This window comes from Oryza sativa, chromosome 1, assembly GCF_034140825.1.
Source record: "Oryza sativa Japonica Group chromosome 1, ASM3414082v1".
NCBI classification, from domain to species: Eukaryota; Viridiplantae; Streptophyta; class Magnoliopsida; order Poales; family Poaceae; genus Oryza; species Oryza sativa.
Window position 1 is genome coordinate 4,073,468 of NC_089035.1, and position 20,444 is coordinate 4,093,911.

Here is a 20,444-nt window from a genome sequence, read left to right on the forward strand (position 1 = left end):
ATCTAGAATTACAAGACTATCACCTCTCAAAAAAAAAAGAATTACAAGACTATCTTACCATCAGGATTGGGATTCTGCCCCGACCTGGACCGTTGGATGGGTGCACGAAAAATGTTTGTACGGCTGTGATGCGTCCTCAGGAGATGAACGGGTAGGATCAGGCCCATCGATTCGATGCAACACGCTTACAAATACAAGTCTCTCGCGACTCGCGTGAGAGAAAAGCATCAAGCTTTCGTCAGATCTCACGCTTATTTCTTCTCTCCTACCTCCGCTTCACCTTCACCTGCGCGATTCCGGCGAGCCCACCGCCGCCGGCTCGCCGGCGATCCTCCCGAAGCATCTGGTCGGCCGCCAATTTCTACACCGGAGCACGCGCCTTCGCCTCGAGGCGGAAAAAGGCTTCGTATCTTTTGCGGGCGTCAGTAGTAGTAGTAGCGTGTGTCGGCTGCACTGGCTTGGAGTTGGAGGAGGAGAGGAGGAGATCCATATCCGTTCCGTTCGCGAGTGGTTTGATCGATTCCTTTTTGGTGTTCTTCGCTGCTGTGCGCGATCCGGTTTGGTGAGGTGGAGGTCGCCGGCAATGGATCACGGCGGCGGAGGAGGCGGAGGAGTTTGGATCCGGGCGGCGGTGGCGGTGGCGGCGGGCGGCGCCATCGCGGCGCGCGCGGTGCGGCGCAAGTCCGTCGACTCCACCGCGGTGTTCGTCGGCGTTCCGGCCATGGTGGCCCACACCGTCGCTGGGTACAGGTGAAAGGGCGGCTAATTTCTCTTTTTTTTAAAAAAAATATTATTGATAAAAAAATCCTGTTTCTGATGTGATTTTTTTGAGACGAATCATCATCGTAGGTTCGCGGGGATGCTGCTGGTGTTCTTCTTCACGGCGTCGCGGATGACGAGGGTCGGCGAGAAGAGGAAGCGCGCGCTTGATCCCGACTTCAAGGAAGGAGGGCAGCGCAACTGGTGAGTAAGAAGATGGTCTCTGTTCTTCTTCTTCTTCTTCTTTTCTTGTTCCGATGGTGACCAAGAAAAATAGAGAATGATGTGAAATCTGAAATTAATATCGTAGAGATCAGAGAGGCCTCGGACATGTTTGAGATTGCGCTGTGGCTTTTGGTATAATTGGCAGGTTTACATTCAGAGTGGAAGCTTCAGATTTTGGTTCTGATTGTAGTAGAGTAGGGGAATGTGGTAAATCTCTAGAAAGGCAAAATAGCTATCTGGTAGAACATATATGCGATTTATTTGTGCAACAAGGGAATTGAGGGCCTCATAGTGCTGCTATATGATAAAAAGTTGGGGTTCGTTGAGTTAGATTTAAGTGATTCATGTGATGTTTCTGTAGTGTGTACAGCTACCATGTTCGCTGGCTCGGTATAGTTTAAATTGTGAAAAATAAAAATGAGCTCGATTTGATGATGAAGTATGTAGTTTGACAACATTTGAAACTGTTTAAACTGTTCAAATTGTCCTTATTAACTTGAGGTATGCCTACTTCCTTTCAAGATTCAACTCGGAACGCAATCCCATTTTTCATGAAGTTTGTCTTGTTGTATTTTCTCCCAAATTTATCCAAGAGGCATTTTTCAAAGGAAAAAGAATCACCTATTTAAAAGGGATCCAAAGTTTAAGGACTGTTGTCACCGTTATTGAGATGAATAAGATGCCTTTCAGTTTCAGAAAGTACCCTTCTGAATCTTTCTAATGCAGGTGCACACCACTCTTATTGGCAGGAAGCAAGTTTTGTCAAACAGTGGCATTGCAAGTGTCTTGGTAGTTTTGATAGCACTTGTCACAGGAGGGAGCGATAGGTGCTTGGATACGAGAGAATCTAGTCTTGTAACTGCCCTCATTGGTGGTGTTATTGGACATTATGCTTGCTGCAATGGTGATACATGGTCTTCTGAGCTCGGCATTCTCAGCAAAGCGGAACCACGAATTATCACAACATTCAAGGTAAACATTGCATTTTCCTCTTTTACCAATTAGAGAAATATCAGTACATATAATCACTGTTGCTTTTGACATGGAACTTCACCAGAGAGTACGGAAGGGTACCAATGGCGGGGTAACCATTGATGGACTTCTCGCAGCAGCGGCTGCTGGATTCTCGATTGGGCTTACATTTGTGCTACTAGGATTCTTAACCACTCAGTGTTCTTCTGATGTATTCTGGAGGCAGCTGCTGGTTATACCCTTAGCTACAGCAGCTGGCCTATGTGGAAGTCTGATCGATTCGTTGCTGGGCGCAACACTCCAGTACAGTGGGTACTGTAGTCTTCGTAAAAAGGTATGGTGCTTTCTGCAATTGATGTTATTAGATGTCTATATACCCTAGTTGCCTTTGAATCAGAAGTTGATTTTTTCTTTTTATTGCTTCTGAATTTTGTTTATGCAGGTGGTTGGAGTAGACGGTCCGACGGTCACCAGGATTTCAGGACGGAATATACTGGACAACAATGGTGTCAATGTAGTTTCTGTGTTCTTGACTACTCTGATCACTGCATTGGCGTGCGTATACATCTTCTGAGGTCTTAGTTGTGTAGAGTAGTGGTAGAGGCAGTAGCAACACATCACAGGTTCTCATACAATACAACTGATGAAATTCAGACAGAAAATCTTATGACAGTTGCTTCTTTCTGGGCATTCCTAACAATAGTTGCAACTGTTGTTTTAGCAATTTTTCACACAGAATCCAATTTTTGTATGGATAGATTCAGCTCTAGTGATCTTAATACAGATGTCGCATTGAATAGAGAAATCTTTCTTTGTATCAGAAATGTGTGCGCTTTGTCATGAACATCCCATTTGTACAATATACGTTATCCCATTGTTATATTAGTTGGATGCTTGTTACGGTCTGATTAATAATTTTATCTCGGCAGGCAGCTTAAATATATTTATTCATTTTATAGATGGGAGCACAACTAAAAAGATCAAATCTTGCTGATACCTACCAAATTTTCAGAAAGTTTCATCTACCATGATATTGTCACCAGTACACATACAACAACAAACTATGGTTTGAAATCGGAAAAATAAATTCCTGCATTTCAAACGGCATATTATATCTTTTATTCCTGACTATATATGATATATCATCATCATTATTTTGACTGCTGAAATGAGATAAGGAGATCAGCAGCAGCAGAGGCATTCGAGGCAGCACTCGCAGGTCTCGTAGCAGCAGAAGCAGCAGCAGAGGGTGAACAGGCTGCAACAAAAAGGGAAAGAGATCACAGGTAAACAGAGGAAAAAAGGTGTCAAATGGTGAAGAAGCCCTCTTGATCAGGGCAAAATCTCACATGATCTTTGGTTTTCTTGGACATGAAAATGACCACTAACTACTTCAGCTCATCCATCTCTGAATCTAGTAGGACTTTAGGAGTGTGTTCAATGCTCACATGATGCAGAAATCAGCTTGTCTGAAGAAACTAGATGAACTATCTGATGATTTGAGAAATGTTGAACAGTGCATCCAAGATGAACAAACATGTCCTAATTTCTACTTTGAAAAATACCTTAGATCACATCCTAATCTAGAGAATATAACCTAGTTTAGATGACATCCAAATTAATAAGCAACATAAAATAGCATCAACAGCTTCTCTGAAAGATTAGAAGAGCATGACAGAAGAAGAGGATCACCATGCATAGAGGCAGCCTTTGTCCTCATGGCGCTTCTTGACATGGTCGGAGTAGGACATCTCCTGCGCCGCCGGAGGGTTGTACATCGCCGCCCGTGCCGCGGCCGCCGGAGACGAAGTCGACGACGCAGAAGAGGAGGAAGAAACCAGCAAGGGGGATAGATAGACAGAAGGCACTAACAGAGCATGGGTCACATGATGCCCAGCTTGAGGCTTCCTTTTATAAGGAAACTCAGCTCAGGTCTGAACTGAAAACATATCACTTGGAAACACGTCAAACTGCGACCTTCCCTAGTAGACATGAACACTGGTAGATAACTCCACTGATGAATCTCTGTTTGGAACGCTGGAATTTCTTCAAATCCTTTTAAAAACTATACTCTTATTATGTCTTTAAATATATGACGATATTGATTTTTAGATAATGACGTTTGACAATTCATTTTGTTTAAAAATTTAGCATAAAATGTAAAATATAAGTTATGCTTAAAGTGCATTTGATAATAGAAAAAGTAACACTAAAATAAATAGTACTTATATAGACGAATGATCAAATATTATTTCTTAAGTTAACAATTAAAACCGGTAGTGCTATTTTTTTGTGAAACTCAAGCTGTCAAAATGGCCACGGATTAACCTCACAATTAAGGGCCAATAATTGCGGCCACTAGGCAGGTAATCGAGATTCGAGCAGTTTATCCACCTAAGCATAATTGTGGGTGCTAAATATTTATTTAACAGCGTCTGGTACACACTTGTCAAGGAATTCTTACTTGAATTCCAGCAGCGTGGTATCCATACTCAAGGAGACAGGACGACTGAATCCGTGCTTTGAATAACACAATATGTAGTGCACATTTGTAACCAGATGTATCAATCCGTTAGGCTGCTAATGTACAGCATTCAAGTGTAGGATTATAAACCATTTCCAATCTTAAAAAAGTTCAAGTGTAGGCGCATCAGAGATGGGCCTAGATAATTTCCAGAAGATTATGTATGTGTTAGTTTGACGTCAGGGAGTATACTTGTCCTTGCCATCATTTTCTTCTATTATTTGTTTTAGGTTTGATTTGAGCAACAAATCTTGTTTTGTCAATGTTTCAGTTAGTCCTCTTTTTGAAGAGATGCTTCTCATGTGGTTTAGCAAAGAAAAGTACTTGAAAAGACCAGGCAGATAACCTACAACAAATGTTGAAAGAGATGTTTTTTATTTCTTCTGAAATCTCAGCTACTCTTGTTTTCTTCTCCATAGAATCCATCCAGATATAGTCCATTGAACAGAAATAACAAATCAATTTGTTTAAGCTGTTCCCGAAGCCCTTTTTGTTTCTATACAAGTGCATCTGATATTATTACACTGTAGCTAAAAATGTGCCTGTTAAAAATAGACAGAAGTTCTTAGCCACAAAGAACGGCTGCAAACTTGTCATTTCTCTCACACAAAAATCATTGTTGTCCACACTTTGACAGATCACTCACTCAGGATGAACCAATCAAAGATTTTGCCTAGAAAGCAATGCCCATTACTCGAGAATACACCACAAAAAAAGAAGAAAAAATCAAGTGTCATTTTGTCCTCAAACCATCAACTATTAATTACAGACTTTGACATGGGGGGGCCTTACGAAGGTAACAAAATGCCTTCTGTATAGTCCCAGGAGAAGCAAGCAACTTCATCATCATCTAGCTAGCTAACAAATAAGTGGAAATGGAGTATATTTGATCCACATGTCATGTCACAGTGGGAGCTACCAGAGGAGTTGATGAAGGGGGTGAAGGAAAGCTTGAGTCAGTAGTGGTGATCACTGGATGTGGATGGCATGCCGCAGCGGCATTCCGCTCCAGCTGCTCCCACATCAGCCTTCGCCGCTCCTCGGTCGCGGCTCGCTTCTCTTCTTCCGCTTGGAAGTTGTTCTGGCAGGCCAGGAGCAATCTCTCGTCCATGTCCAAGAACATTTTCTTGACATTCAGGGTAACATTGAGGACCGACTGATTCCAGTGCCAACGGGTGTTCCTCTCCAGAGCTGGATATATGATCGGTAGGATCACCTGACGATTTTGGGAGATCATATCGAACAAGTGCTCGTTGTTCCACAAGAATAAGGCTCTCTCAGCAACCTGCCCATAATTAAAATCAGATCTTTAGTTTCCTGGGCAACTTCTTTTTCGGGAAGAGAAATTTTAACATGGTCAAGAATTAAAAGATGAAGACCGCAGACTGCAGTGCTATCACAGCTCTGGTCATGTTTCAGTCCTAACTCCTAAGGGCCCTCTCTTATTCAAGAAGTAAAAACGTTTAACTTACCGATGAAAGGTTTTATCAGCTCTAACAGCATATGCCAGAAAAATAGAATATCAGTAGATAATAGAAAATTAGGGTCCATAATGGGGAGAGTGACTGTCATTAGTTGTTCCATAAATCAAATGGAATGACAATGGGAATTAGAATTGTACCTAACCTAATTGATTCTTGTCATGGTTCATGAGCCAAGATGCACAGCAGAACTATATAATTTAAACTACTTTCAGCTCCAGTTGTATACTTAATTAACAATGGTCTGAAGCCTACCAAAGGGAAGTGTTAGAGGCCACCAATTGTGCTTGAGTGAACAAGAAGTGTGTATGGTCTCACTTTAGCCAACACAGAGAAAGTTTACCTACTGCTGAGATATCTTCTCAATAATGACTGTCATAAAAAGGTGAAGGGGACCGTGTAGGTAACACTAATATACTAGAAAAAGCACAGAGAAAAAGGAAAGAGATCCCAAAGCGATTCTCGGATTAAAATAAGAATTAGATTCCACTGATAAACAGCTTTGCAACTACTTCATGAAGCAATTCAGATGTTTAGGACAGGATAGTTGCAAACATAAATGCAGAGCGTGATACACAGAAGAGAAACAATTCATGAACAAACATTAATCGATACCTAATTCAAATTAAAGTTCTGAATTTGGAAAGGAACTTACTTGAAAGTGAGAGCTATTCAGGCAACTTGCAATCCTGCGGAACAGCGGTACCATGCATTTCTGAAACTCAGCCATGTCGGTCAACTCGAGCACCTCCTCCAACTCCCCCAAGAACATCATCTCCTTCTGACTGTTTGTAACTGGCCAGTACTTCAGCAGGCCTCTGATTACAGTCCCTGCAAGCTTGGTTTCCTTCTCGATGAACTGTGTGATGCAGTACGTCAGCTGCGGAAGATACACACCCACCGTCTTTGGCTTGTGAAGCGGGATCAACGCTTTCCATAGGAACAACTTGTGCTCTTCCTTCAATGGCTTCGCAAACCCGCTTATCACACTGCCAAACACCTCCAACAGCTCCGCTATCCCGTTGTGATGATCCGTCTCGAACACGAACCTATAGAAGATATTGCTGACGGCCTTACGAATGAACGGCCGATTCCCCATGAACTTGCCGTATATCCTATGCAACACTGTCTTCAAGCTGTCCCTCTCTCTGGGGTCATCGGAATCGAAGAGATCCAGCAGCCGCGAGATGAACGAGCTGTCGACATACTTCCGGGCCGCCTTCGCGTCCACCATCGGCGACGTCACGAACCGGAGGAGCAATTCATACACGACTTGGAGGTGGTACCACGAGGGGTCGAAGAACGGCTCGTCCTCCTCCGTCTCCGACGCCGCGGCGCCCGACCTCGCCTTGGGCGGGAACACCCGGAAGAGGTTGGCGGCGAACATGCGCACGCTCGCCGCGATCATCGCCTCCGTGAGGGGCTCCTCGGCGGCGCCGACGCAGTCGACGAGCGACATGAGCACCTGCCGCTTCCGCTCCTTCTCGGTGGTGTCCTTCCCGCGGTCGGAGAAGTCGAACACCGCGCAGCAGATGTTCACGTTCTGGACGAATGCCTCCTCCCTGGACCTCCCCTCGGCGCCCGCGGCGGCCGGCGGCGGCGGCGGCGGCGGCGAGGCGCTCGGCTTCGCCGCCGCCGCCGTCCCATTCGCCCGCGGGGACGGCGGCGGCGGCGGCTTCGCCGCCGTCGGCGAGAACCCTCCTCCTCCACCCCCGCCGCCTCCGGTGGAGCTCGATTTCACCGACTTCCACGACAACTTCCCGATGAATTGCTTCCACATGGCGGCGAGATCCGTCGGCACCAACACCGCATCAAATCGGCCCCCCACCCCCCCCCCCCCCCCCCAAATCAAACCACCATTGCCAGCCAGCACCAAGAACACGACGCCGCAAATCACAACAAAAAAAAATAATAATAAAAACAACAAATCCGCGCTTGCAACGTGCGGGGGATCGCAAGAACGGATCGCCGAGTGCCAGGCGCGAAATGCGACGGATCAAGAACCCAACCCAAAGAAAGCACCTCACAAGAAATGGGCCAAAAAAGAAAAAAGAAAAAGGGGAAACGACAGGACACCTCAGGAAATGGCAGGAGGGCCAAAAATATCCGGCAATGGCGGCCTCGTCAGGGCCAGATCCGGGGGCGGGAGGCGGCCACCATGGATGGGATCTCGCGGGGAGGAGGAGGGGAAAGCAGTGGGGAGCAGTGGGGGAAAAATTTTTGGCGTTTTGGAGAGGACGGGGGGTGGTGGTCACTGGCAACGCGCATGCGCGTTGCGCGCCGGATCATCTCGGCCGTCCGATCATGGGGACCGGGGAATCGTAGCCGTTGGATGTTACGGCTTTTTTTTCTCTCTCTTTCTTTTTTTTTATTGCTTCCGTTTTGGGAGGGGATAATTGGGAAATCGGGTGTAACGGTCGAGAAATGTCGTGTCATTTCCGTTTCGTGTAGTTTAATTCGTGTTTTTAAATTCGTTGCTGCATTGTAATCCCTCGGTATTAGAAAAAATAATATAGGCCGTGTTTAGTTCCAAACTTTTTCTTCAAACTTCTAACTTTTTTATAACATCAACTTTCCTACACACATAAACTTTCAACTTTTCCGTCACATCGTTTCAATTTCAATCAAACTTTCAATTTTGGCGTGAACTAAACACACCCATAGATGTGTACTTCCTCCGTTTCAAAAAAAAACTCAACCTAAGATAGTCAAGATTCATTCTCCTATTAAGGATCACATCCCCCAACTAGATTAGTTTTTTTTTAGGCTGGAAGGAGTATGACTCTACATAAAATAACGAATCTGGATAAAAAGTTTTGGGTAGAATCACATCCCATCTAAATTGGTTTCTTTTTTAAACAGAGAGAGCAGTAGATTCTGATGGTAAATTTGAAGGACATTATTTGTGGAGGGAAACAGAGGGTATGTAGCGTTGCCATAGAATCCAGATAGAGAAACAATTAACCTATCATAGATGGTGCTCCACGTAAAATAGTTAGATCATGTTTTTTCCTCCGCGCAAATATGAAATATCCACTTGATGAGAAATTGTGGTCAATTCGTTCATTGTTTTCTCTCTAATCAAATGATGGGTATGTTTGACCATGGACATTCCAAATCCCTAATCATCTCCTCTAATAAACTGTAGCTTGAGTAAGCATGAAGTCCTCCAAACTTTTCTTCGCCCCAAGGTGAAAAGATACAGAACTTTTAAACCATTGAGTATCACGCAATAAAAAAGATTCAGCATTAGTCATAAAAATTTGATGTTTAGAGTAATATTTAGTCAAACTTTAAGATTTCTAACAATCAATTTTATACTAAAAGGATTGTACGAATATTAATAAGTTTATGACATTACGAGAGTGCTTTTCAAAACAGTTCTCCGCATAATATTTTTTAAAAAACTAAAATATAAGGAATTAATGATGGTTGGATTGTAAAAGTGTCCGAATTTTATCCTAAACGTCAAATACTATGTTTATCAAAGAGACTAATGTTCAGGACCAAGTTCCAAATAACGGAGCCTGCAGTTAACAACTCATAACTTTTTTATTTTTTATAAACAATGGTATTTTTTACCTATCCTCTACATCGAATTGAATATATACAGCCATTTAAAGTGGTAACTTACTCTCTCAAATAACTCAATTTGAAATTCTCCATATCCATCAAGATATAAGATTTAAACTCGAAATCTTGAAGTGCTATGCAGGTGTATATATGCCCTCTCGCAACAACTTAAATAATTAAGATCAGATTTATAATTTCTAATTTTATACCACCACAAGTCCATGTAGCATCGCTTTCTCGAAGCAGAAAACAAATGAAGAAACGACGGTTGCCGCCGCAGTATAGGCCGACATGGATCAGAGAGGTCGTTTTCTTCTCACCCATGCACAAAAAATAGCAAAGAAAATTGAGCAACCGTAGTCGTCGATCCGTCGCCGCCGCCGGCGACCATCTCCGGCCGGTGAGGTCACGCCATGGCCCATCTTGTGGAAAAAGCAGGCGAGTTTTGACAGCGACCTCGCCGCCGTCCTTAACGACGACGGTGACCTGTCGTTCGATGATCTGATCTTATCTGTTCTTCTTTTCTGTCCAAAGCGTCCATGGAAGAACATGGCCCGGGGTAGGGTAAGCTCATCCATGAATCCATCATCCTTTTTCAACTGAACAATTATTGCTCTTTTTTCAGACTAACACATCTGATATGTTCACATATGATTCAGAGTAAAACACTGAACATTCCAATAACGTTTTTCAGCCTCACCAACAAACTATTTTGTTCGTTACAGAAACCAGAATGCAGCAGCAATAGATACGAGCTCATATCAATCAGCGAAGACACTAACATCCAAGAGATCATTTCGTCAGTTACAACTTAGTACAATAACCAGAATACAGCAGCAAAAGATTATATATAGATGAACACCAAGCTGATTGCACATCATAGAGCACAGAACTATGAACTCCAAAGCAAGACCATCGCTTAACATGATAAGATTTTTACGAAAGTATAAGGCCAGAGATGTCCATCGCCTATGGTGCGACAAAAAACTGCATATAGCCTGACGACACGCGAGCCGCAGCAAAGAACATCGGTTTTTTTGCGTATATGGTCTTATTCATAAAGAGACAAACTGTAGGTGTATATTTCAAGCTTCAGTGCTTCATTATCTATATATGGAGAGACTACAGACGAGTAACGAAACTACAACCTTTTTCTCAACTCAGCATCATCAAGGAACCAAAAGTAGTAGGAGACAACTGTACATGTTCATATCACACGTGGGCGAACATCGGCGGGGCAAAGCTTCCACTTTCTTTCAATCCAACCACACGGTCATGGGCACCGGGAATGCCTCATTGAGCGGCTCTTGGTGCTGCAAGGGAGAGAACAAACCGATTAGAACAAGACGGCTGAGGACGCAGGTACAAAAGAGAGTAAAAACAGCTCTTGCGTAGGCAGGTGAATTTAAAACAACTAAGCAAACATGTACCTAAGTTGACAGCCTCTGAGCTTTTCATGAGACGAAGGCGCTGGCAAGTTTCCACAAACATCCTGCACAACCATTAAGGTCAGAAACTGCTGAAGATAAAAAGAGAGCATTTGTGCCATTTACTGTTTCATGAGAACTGTTGCAGTTCACCAAAAAGTAAGATAAAGAAACATAATAAGTAGGACAAAAACAATCTCAAAAATTAATCAAACGAAATTTAGCTAGAAGGATCAAGAAGGATCGACGCCTCATAGCACAGCCCATAGGTCAATGAACAGTGTGTTCCAGGTAGTGGAGAACAAAACTAGAAAGGCAAGCTTATCCAAAGTAGTCTATCCTAACAAAGTGGGGTTCTTCTTTTTATTGTACAGAGGCCTCATAGGCTAGTTGCTCTGAGGAGGAGAGAGATTGCACATCAATTTATTTATTTGGAAGTGATACATCAAAGTTGCTTAATCTGCTAAGGAAGCAACAGTAACGCAAGACGTAGTGCAACAAGAACCAAACAGAACTTCCTATTATTGGCCACTAGTAGAATCCAATCTGCATTTCCAATGTAACCTAACCTCAAGACTGAAAGGGAAGGGGTTTCACTATCTATGGAATCAGGGTATGATTTGTTGTTAGTAATGCATTATTTGTTCAGATCCCTAACTAACCCCCCTTTCTTCAGATCAACACAGACCAGAGCCACATAAGCAACTCCAAATCTTTGAAATGCATTCATGAACTTGCATTGGATTATGTCAACAACTAAGAGCATATCCATGAGACCACACAACATATAAAAAGCACCCATTTTTAGACTAAAACCACAAGCAAAGCAAACCATATCTGCTTCCTACCCAAAACGTAAAGCATCATGCATCTATATACCAAATTCATTTCAGATCTCTATCAGCACAAAATACCACTTTTAGCAATAGTACCAAAGCCTCTACAGTTATGTATAGCTCCAAATCAACAAATGAAGTACTCTGAATTTCTCGAACGAATCAGAGCCAAGACATTCTAACCTGGTCGGTCCAAGAACCAGACCAACAAATTATCCACTATGGAAAACCATCAAGAATCATACTAAGATCTGGCACTGGAACACGAATTTCACAACCAAGTGATGAATGAATCAAGGGGAAAAGGAAAAGGTTGGCAAGAAATCAAAGAAGAGGCTCACTTCCAGGGGACGTCGCCGACGAGCATCCAGTCGCCGTCCTTGTCCTCGTACGTCGGCACGTACTCCGTCCCGTTCACCGCGTCCACCAGCTTCCTCTCGTCGTCGGCGAACTTCCCTGCAACTTTCCTCCCGTCAATTGCTCGAACAACCAACAGAATCAGATGGATCGAGAGATGATGAAGAAGAAGAGCTTACGGATGGTGAAGTGGGAGAAGAACTTGTCCTGGAGCGCGCGGAGGAGCTGGTCGTAGCCGGAGTAGGCCTCGAGGTCCACCTTGCGCAGGTACGGCGCGCCGTCCACGGCCACCTTCACGAACTTGGCCGCCAGCGCGTTCTTCCTGAACGACCTCACCGGCGGCCACCCCACCACCCTCGCCCTGACAAACCACAACCTCACCAATCAATCCAAACACCACCCAATCAAACCTCTCGCGCGCAAGAACACAAGAGAAGAGGCAGTGTATTGTATATACTTGGGAGCAGGGGGAGCATCGGCGGCGGCGGCGAGGGGGGAGGAGTTGTCTGCGGCGTCGGCGGCGTCGGAGGAGGAGGGGGAGGAGCGCTTGCGGTCGGGGTCAGGTGCGGCGGCGGCGGCGAGGGAGCCCGGGAGGCGGAGGGTGAGGGCGGTGTCCTCGAAGTCGAGCCCCGACGCGGCGGACGACTCCGTGGAGCTCCGCTCCGTCTCCACCGACATCGCTGGCGCAGCTGTGTGATGCTTCGGCTCGCGGACTTCGCCGGCGTTGGCCCTCGCGGCGGCGGCGACGGCGAGGTGGGCGGCGAGAGAGGAGAGGAAAGCAAAGAAAGCAAAGCAAAATGGGAGAAGGGAAGAGGTTGGGTTGGTTATAGCTGGGAGGTCACCGGTGGTCAAAACGGTCAGTGACCCGGGACTGCCATTTTACACATTAGCACCTGACCTCATGTCAAATTACATTTTACTTTCCCCGTTTGATTGGTTGTTTTGGTATTTTCCTAATCATTTTTATATAAAAAAACAGTTTGATCGAGATTGTAGAAAAATATAGTAATATTGTTAACACAAAACAAACATATTATTAAAATACGTTCAATGTTAAATTTAGTGCAACTAATTTTGTATTGCTGGTGTTGCCAACTGTTGCAAACTTTTTTACATACTTGATTAAATCTAAAGAAATTTAACTAATAAAAAAAATCAATGCTAGTAATATTGTTAAAACAAAAAAAAGATGTTATTAAAATACGTTCAATGTTAAATTTACTGGAACTAATTTGGTATTGTTGGTGTTGCTAACTGTTGCAAACTTTTTTTTATATACTTAATTAAATCTAAAGAAATTTAACTAATAAAAAAATCAATGCGAGTTATAATATAAAATACGGAATAGAGAGACGTAGATTATTAATCATTACGTTATTTTTTAGGAATATGTATTTAATTATAAAAATAAAAATATTTCAGAAAATAATTTTTACAAATAGTTTACAACAAGTAATCTAACCAGTGCATAAAAGATGGTTTTCAAATCACCAAACTTTCATAAAAATCAAATAAACTGAAGTTAGTGGAAAAATGCAGTTAGAGATGAAAAGATAGGAAAGGTAGGAGTTAAGTGCAAAAAGGGGGGAAATTAATTTAGTGTTGTGTGTTTTCCCAAAACGGAATAAACAAGGAAATAGTGGCCGAGCATTTCGCGCGGGTCGCTCCCGGCAGTGGGCCCGGGCTGTCGGTTGGGCGCCCTGCAGCGACCGGCTCCACGCTACGCCACCCTCATCGCCGCACGATCCCGATCCGACGGCCACGGTGCCTTTCCCGTAGTTTTTCCTTTTTCGTACGGTGGATGAGAAAGAATCCGTTCGTCAGTTAATAATAATAAAACAGGCACTCGTGCACAGCAAGATAGAGAGAAGAAAAATCAAGACAACGATATGAGTTTATTAAACATAAAAAAATGTTAGTTTTCATTTTTAAAATAATAAACATATAATGGGTACTGTACATGTTGTATGTATTTACTGTAGTTGACGTAAGAACTCACACGTACAGTAGACAACTTCAGTATTTGTATGTCTTAAGTTGTCACTCTAAATTGGAATTTTAGAATGTAAGAAATAGAGAAGTCAAAGAAGAAAACTCAAGATGGCCATGTTCTTTTCGTACTTTGTCCTATTTTTTACCACGAATTATTTGCTTCATGATTTTAAAAATACATTTTTTTTAAAAAAAAGGAACTTTCATCTACTACTACATAACTTAGAAAATATCTCATACAATTTTCTCACAATTATATATGTATATATTAGTTAAATGGATGTCATAAGCATGTACCATGAGTTTTCGTAAAATATTTCACCCTAAAATCTAAGATTTTATGAAATAAACTATAAAAAAGTTTTGGATTCTCCATTATGAGTGTCTCAAAACATGGTTTTTTATTAAATTTACTCATCAAATAAACAAGTTGTCTTCCAGTAGCATCGTAGTAGACTGTGGCCTAGTTTAGTTTCCAAATTTTTCTTCAAACTTTCAACTTTTATATCACATTAGAACTTTCCTACACACGTAAACTTCCAACTTTTACGTCACATCGTTCCAATTTCAACCAAACTTCTATTTTTGACGTGAACTAAAGACACTCTGTGGTAGATGGAGTGAGTCACACGGTTACGAGTAAATAGCCTCCAGAATTGAATTGAATTGGAATCGAATTGGGATTGGATTTGAGAGGGGTGAAAGTGAAATGGTTGGGTGGGCACGGAGGCAGCATCAGTGAACAGCCAATGAGGTACGAGTAGCATAAAGCGGGGACATGTGATTGTGCCCCCCTGTCGGTTGCTTGTCCCCTCTCTTGACTTTCCTCGCTTTTCACCCCAAAAAACAACACAAATTTCTCTTTAAAAAAATCTGAACTTTTGTGTAAAATTCGTTTGCTCTTCAAAGCTACTCCCTGCTTTTTAAAATAACCAGCAGCTGACACTATTTACTTTCATGCTTCAATGGCTCGTCTTTTTTTTCCCAAAAATTTTACATTGTTCGCTTCCATGGTGTGTTTAGTTCACACTAAAATTGGAAATTTAGTTGAAATTAGAATGATGTGACGAAAAAATTAAAAGTTTGTGTGTGTAGAAGTTTTGATGTGATGGAAAGTTGGAAGTTTGAAAAAATAGTTTGGAACTAAACTCGGCCTTAGTCTAACCATCCAATAATAGCTAGTGGTTAAAGTTTAGATAGCAAAGTTAAAATTATCGGTTATTTGAAAACGGACGGAATAATATTCTGCAAAACTTCGTTCTTTTGTGAATTGATGGTCTGGTCTTGTCCTGTTTGGGATCTCTCGACAGGATCATTCAGAGAGGGCGGCCAGCGACCGATCGACGACCTGCACTGCACTTGCGTATCCAAAATGCTCTGCTCGACCAGACCAACACCAGAGATCTTCAGGGATCACAGTATCAAACAGGTTGCACGCCCTTCTGACTTGACAAAATCCCTCTCCCCTTTAGTTAATCACACATGAACGATTAACCTAATCCAAATTCAGTTGCTAAGTATAGTACTGATCATATTCTACTCAGAATCAAATCCTCGTGGTTCCAGATTTCCTACTACTTTAAAAGCGTGTACTGCCCCCGATCTGCAGTATCCAGTTTGATCCTGAATCTTCCATGTCTCTGCTCTGCATGTTGCATGTTCAGGTTCAGTATTCAGAAGGAGAAGAATACTGTTAATACAGTTATTCAAGACAAGGAATTACATTAGTATAGGACCCTTACTCATCACTTTGGTCATGGAATTTAGTAGTCCCATCATTTGTACAAACATGAGTTTGTGCTAAACAAATGACACTACTATCTGAAAAGAATCATCTCTACTCATTTTGTCACATCTCTCTATTTATTCATTTTGTCACAAACAGCATACTCACCTAGGAGTACCTAGTTGTGCCTACTTAATTGAACCATTAAGTAGGCCATTTGCACAAACAGTAGGTCAATTAGAATCTTCTTGCTACTACTAGTACTTGCTTTCTTCAAGCTGTGGATGCTTTTTGCTAATAGTCAAATTGTTTTTGCTTAGTGCAGTGATATATAGTACTGGTACTTCCTTCTTTTCTGAATTCCTGTGAAAAGATGGACCTTTTCTCTTTGGTAATGACTTGTCTGTGAAGACGAGGTAATTCAGGGCTTTGTTTGGTCAGTCAACCTACACTTTGTCTGCCAAGTGAGGGGCATCAGATGCCACTTTGCATCATTTGCAAGTAACACCACTGACTAATTAGACTATTAATTAGAGAGGTTGTATGGTTACAAATAGGGTTGTTCAATTGGTGTTGCCTCTGAAATCTCACTAGTTGTCTAATCTTGTCTATTGACACTGCGCCTGTGTGCCATGCTGCTGCATGGAACCATCCAAGAAATTGCGCAAATAACATCATGTGAGAATTTGTATGAAACAAATTTGACTATTATTCATACTAACCATATCTTACAAAAATATTACATAATAATAGAAGACGTCTAAGCTTGTTTGACACTGTGCAATGTTGTCTCACCTCCTGCAGAACCATCCAAGATACTGCCCAGATAACACCATGTGTGGAAATTTGAATCAAAAAAATTGAAATTTATTCCTACTAACTACTACTCTGTCCCATAAAAAACCCAATTCTAGCTATGAACCTGGATACGTATGTACAGGTTCATAACTAGGATTGATCTTTTTTTTCTAAGACGGAAGGGATATATGTTAAAAAATTGCGTACTACTAAAAAGACAAAATGATGTCAAATTAGTATTTCTGTAGGGAAAATACGAAACTTCCTTACTGTTCAGCTTTTTTCCTGTTTCTGAAAAAAGAAAAATCATAGTTGTGATGAAATGACAGGTAGAGGTCCATCAATTGGTCATTATGCTATTCTAGGCCCAACATGAATTTACTCCTCTTATATTCTCAGAAAAAAAAAGAAAAAGAAACTCCTCTCATGATCCTATCTACGGGCCTCCGGCCCACTGAACTGGGCTTTTCGGGACTAAACTGGACTTAGGCGAATGGTACGCAAGATCTGCAGCCTTTGTGCTGTTTAGAAATGGGCCAGGCTGAAATCCTGAAAGGACTTTACTCACATCCTCGACCCGTCGCCGATAGGAATCAAATCCTCTTATATTATGCAAATTCTACTGAAATTTCAAAAAAAAAAGAGAGAAGAAGAAAAAGAACAAGAGAAAACAACCTGTAATGAACACTAAGGGAAACAAATAATGGAAGGATAGACACAATTGATCAAACCGAATAGGCTATGATTAATTGACTATACAGGAAAAATTGCTGGATATTAATTAATCACCGAATTTACACACACACATTGAAATCATCCACACTCAAAAAAGAATTCTTTAATGCTTAAATCCAAAATAGGTAGTATATAAATTAGCTCAACCAAAGGATCAGTTTAACGCGCAAAAATTTAAAAAACGTATCTCTCCTTCCAATCAAAATCTCCACTGCCAAAGCTATCTGTATCGTCATTTTGCATGTTTCCATGCATGCACAGGTGATTAGTAGTATGTAATTATGCCAGTTCATACTCATCATCCCATTAATCACCCCCCTTAATCACTCGTGATTTACCATTTACGTTACGAGTAATCTCCCTATGAATACGCCATTAGCAGCGTGAGGAGTAGAGAGTGAGTTTCTGTGTGAAGGTGTTCGACGATGGCGGCCATGGCGCCTTCCTCCGTGCTCGTGCTCCTCGGCGTCGTCCTCCTCGTCGCCGGCGGGAGGCTGTGCGAGTGCGCGGCGAGCGGCGGCGGATTCAGCGTGGAGTTCATCCACCGTGACTCACCCAGGTCGCCGTTCCATGACCCGGCGTTCACCGCCCACGGCCGCGCGCTCGCGGCGGCGCGGCGGTCCGTGGCGCGCGCCGCCGCGATCGCGGGCTCCGCCTCCTCCTCCGCCTCCGGCGGCGGCGCGGCGGACGACGTCGTGTCGAAGGTCGTGTCCCGGTCGTTCGAGTACCTCATGACGGTCAACCTCGGCTCGCCGCCGCGCTCGATGCTGGCCATCGCCGACACGGGCAGCGACCTCGTGTGGGTGAAGTGCAAGAAGGGGAACAACGACACCTCATCGGCGGCGGCGCCGACGACGCAGTTCGACCCGTCCCGGTCGTCGACGTACGGCCGCGTGAGCTGCCAAACCGACGCCTGCGAGGCGCTCGGCCGCGCCACCTGCGACGACGGGTCGAACTGCGCCTACCTCTACGCCTACGGCGACGGGTCGAACACCACCGGCGTCCTCTCCACCGAAACCTTCACCTTCGACGACGGCGGCTCGGGGAGGAGCCCCCGCCAGGTGCGCGTCGGCGGCGTCAAGTTCGGCTGCTCCACCGCGACGGCCGGCTCGTTCCCGGCCGACGGTCTGGTCGGCCTCGGCGGCGGCGCGGTCTCCCTCGTGACGCAGCTCGGCGGCGCGACGTCGCTCGGGCGGAGATTCTCCTACTGCCTCGTCCCGCACTCCGTCAACGCCTCGTCGGCGCTCAACTTCGGCGCCCTCGCCGACGTCACCGAGCCCGGCGCGGCGAGCACGCCGCTCGTCGCCGGCGACGTGGACACGTACTACACCGTGGTCCTCGACTCCGTCAAGGTCGGGAACAAGACGGTGGCGTCGGCGGCGAGCTCCCGCATCATCGTGGACTCCGGCACGACGCTGACGTTCCTCGACCCGTCGCTGCTGGGGCCGATCGTCGACGAGCTCTCCCGCCGGATCACGCTGCCGCCGGTGCAGTCGCCGGACGGGCTGCTGCAGCTGTGCTACAACGTTGCCGGGCGGGAGGTGGAGGCCGGCGAGAGCATCCCGGACTTGACGCTGGAGTTCGGCGGCGGCGCGGCGGTGGCGCTGAAGCCGGAGAACGCGTTCGTGGCGGTGCAGGAGGGGACGCTGTGCCTGGCAATCGTGGCGACGACGGAGCAGCAGCCGGTGTCCATCCTCGGGAACCTCGCGCAGCAGAACATCCACGTCGGCTACGACCTCGACGCCGGCACGGTCACCTTCGCCGGCGCCGACTGCGCCGGCTCATCCTAGCTCCTAGTGCTCGCCGGCGGGGCGGCGTCTTGTGTAATTAGCTGCTCGTTATTCCTAATAATGTACATCTGGTAGTACGGTGATCAATGGCAACGTGGTACTCCAGTATGGTACGGTGTGATCAAATTTCCAATATTTCATACGCAGTTAATTTGTTCCCGCAATTTCCTAGTCTGATACTACCCCCGCTTTTAACAGATGACGCCGTTGACTTTTTCTCACATGTTTGTCCATTCGTCTTATTCAAAAATTTTATGCAAATGTATAAGATATAAATCACACTTAAAGAACTATGAGTGATAAAACAACTCATAACAAAATAAATTATAATTACATAAATTTTTTCAATAAGACGAATGGTCAAACATGTGAGAAAAAGTCAACGGCGTCATCTCTTAAAAAACGGAGGGAGTAATTATAGTCCAAACTCCAAACCCGGGATTAGAATCCATTCCACCCTGCTCCACGGCCATCATCGGGATCACTAACAGGGACATATTACTGTCTACAGGTGCAATCTCCGTTATTTGTATGTCATCCAAATAGAAAAAAAAGATTAGATTGATTGTGATGTTAGAAGTGCTCAAGTGCATATATCAACATGTATGATTAAGTGATTTGTTCTTTAAGAAACAAAAATAAGTGCAGACAAAATTTATTATTTTAATTTTCTTCAATTGTCAATTGTAGTTGCCTGCTTGTATGGTAATGTATTATTATCATAATATATCTAGCCAAATTTTTCATATTTTATTTAACAATGTATACAACATGTAATTTTTCATATTTTATTTAACAATGTATAAAACATGCATATACCTATACCAGGGTGTTGAAAATACTTCTTTAGGTTAATTGGATCCACTCTATCCATCTAACAAAATTATTATCTCAAATGTTATGATTGCATTCTTTGTGGGACGAAGGTAGTAAACTTTAAGGTTGAGAACAAAGATTTGTTTTCGATGCCTCGTCAGTCAAATTTTAGAATTTGAGAGAGATTTTGATGCATCCAAGTTATTTAACTAGTTGCTATAATTTGAGAGACATTTTTTTAAAACATAATCTAGAATTCTCTCAATTAATAATATATATAGATAATATTAGATAATACCAATAAACATATATATATATATATATATATATATATATATATATATATATATATATATATATATATATATATATATATATATATATATATATATATATATATATATATATATATATATATATATATATATATATA

At 43.4% G+C, this 20,444-nt stretch overlaps 4 protein-coding genes across 4 annotated transcripts; 2 read left to right on the forward strand and 2 right to left on the reverse strand.

The window, feature by feature from the left end:
• Positions 1 to 219: 219 nt before the first annotated feature.
• On the forward strand, positions 220 to 2,868 carry LOC4323868 (protein PGR). Its single transcript, XM_015794219.3, has 5 exons — positions 220 to 750; positions 850 to 963; positions 1,734 to 1,956; positions 2,042 to 2,290; positions 2,399 to 2,868. The coding sequence occupies exons 1-5, from the start codon at positions 584 to 586 to the stop codon at positions 2,528 to 2,530; spliced, it is 885 nt and encodes a 294-aa protein (XP_015649705.1). The 5' UTR covers positions 220 to 583; the 3' UTR covers positions 2,531 to 2,868.
• Positions 2,869 to 5,132: 2,264 nt separating this feature from the next.
• LOC4323870 (serine/threonine protein phosphatase 2A 57 kDa regulatory subunit B' kappa isoform-like) lies at positions 5,133 to 8,158 on the reverse strand. The gene is made up of 2 exons (XM_015766368.3): positions 6,617 to 8,158; positions 5,133 to 5,765 (listed from the first exon to the last, which is right to left on the reverse strand). Exons 1-2 carry the CDS (start codon positions 7,739 to 7,741, stop codon positions 5,379 to 5,381), a joined length of 1,512 nt encoding a protein of 503 aa, XP_015621854.1. The 5' UTR covers positions 7,742 to 8,158; the 3' UTR covers positions 5,133 to 5,378.
• A 2,032-nt stretch (positions 8,159 to 10,190) lies between these two features.
• Positions 10,191 to 12,953, reverse strand: LOC4323871 (auxin-responsive protein IAA1-like). The gene is made up of 5 exons (NM_001406085.1): positions 12,612 to 12,953; positions 12,334 to 12,515; positions 12,139 to 12,253; positions 10,965 to 11,026; positions 10,191 to 10,847 (listed from the first exon to the last, which is right to left on the reverse strand). The coding sequence occupies exons 1-5, from the start codon at positions 12,830 to 12,832 to the stop codon at positions 10,828 to 10,830; spliced, it is 600 nt and encodes a 199-aa protein (NP_001393014.1). The 5' UTR covers positions 12,833 to 12,953; the 3' UTR covers positions 10,191 to 10,827.
• A 4,823-nt stretch (positions 12,954 to 17,776) lies between these two features.
• Positions 17,777 to 19,359, forward strand: LOC4323872 (aspartic proteinase CDR1). Its single transcript, XM_026023293.2, has one exon. It carries the CDS (start codon positions 17,831 to 17,833, stop codon positions 19,193 to 19,195), a length of 1,365 nt encoding a protein of 454 aa, XP_025879078.1. The 5' UTR covers positions 17,777 to 17,830; the 3' UTR covers positions 19,196 to 19,359.
• Positions 19,360 to 20,444: the final 1,085 nt, after the last annotated feature.

What these genes read in the sequence shown, in the direction of transcription:
- LOC4323868 (XM_015794219.3), top strand. Translation starts at nt 584, where the DNA reads ATGGATCACGGCGGCGGAGGAGGCGGAGGAGTTTGGATCCGGGCGGCG. An exon ending in CACACCGTCGCTGGGTACAG is followed by an intron (nt 751 to 849) that starts GTGAAAGGGCGG and finishes TCATCATCGTAG; the next exon opens with GTTCGCGGGGATGCTGCTGG. An exon ending in ACTGTAGTCTTCGTAAAAAG is followed by an intron (nt 2,291 to 2,398) that starts GTATGGTGCTTT and finishes TTGTTTATGCAG; the next exon opens with GTGGTTGGAGTAGACGGTCC.
- LOC4323870 (XM_015766368.3), bottom strand. Translation starts at nt 7,741, where the DNA reads ATGTGGAAGCAATTCATCGGGAAGTTGTCGTGGAAGTCGGTGAAATCG. An exon ending in TGAATAGCTCTCACTTTCAA is followed by an intron (nt 5,766 to 6,616) that starts GTAAGTTCCTTT and finishes AATTATGGGCAG; the next exon opens with GTTGCTGAGAGAGCCTTATT.
- LOC4323871 (NM_001406085.1), bottom strand. Translation starts at nt 12,832, where the DNA reads ATGTCGGTGGAGACGGAGCGGAGCTCCACGGAGTCGTCCGCCGCGTCG. An exon ending in GATGCTCCCCCTGCTCCCAA is followed by an intron (nt 12,516 to 12,611) that starts GTATATACAATA and finishes GTGGTTTGTCAG; the next exon opens with GGCGAGGGTGGTGGGGTGGC. An exon ending in GTCGGCGACGTCCCCTGGAA is followed by an intron (nt 11,027 to 12,138) that starts GTGAGCCTCTTC and finishes ATGGTTGTGCAG; the next exon opens with GATGTTTGTGGAAACTTGCC.
- LOC4323872 (XM_026023293.2), top strand. Translation starts at nt 17,831, where the DNA reads ATGGCGGCCATGGCGCCTTCCTCCGTGCTCGTGCTCCTCGGCGTCGTC.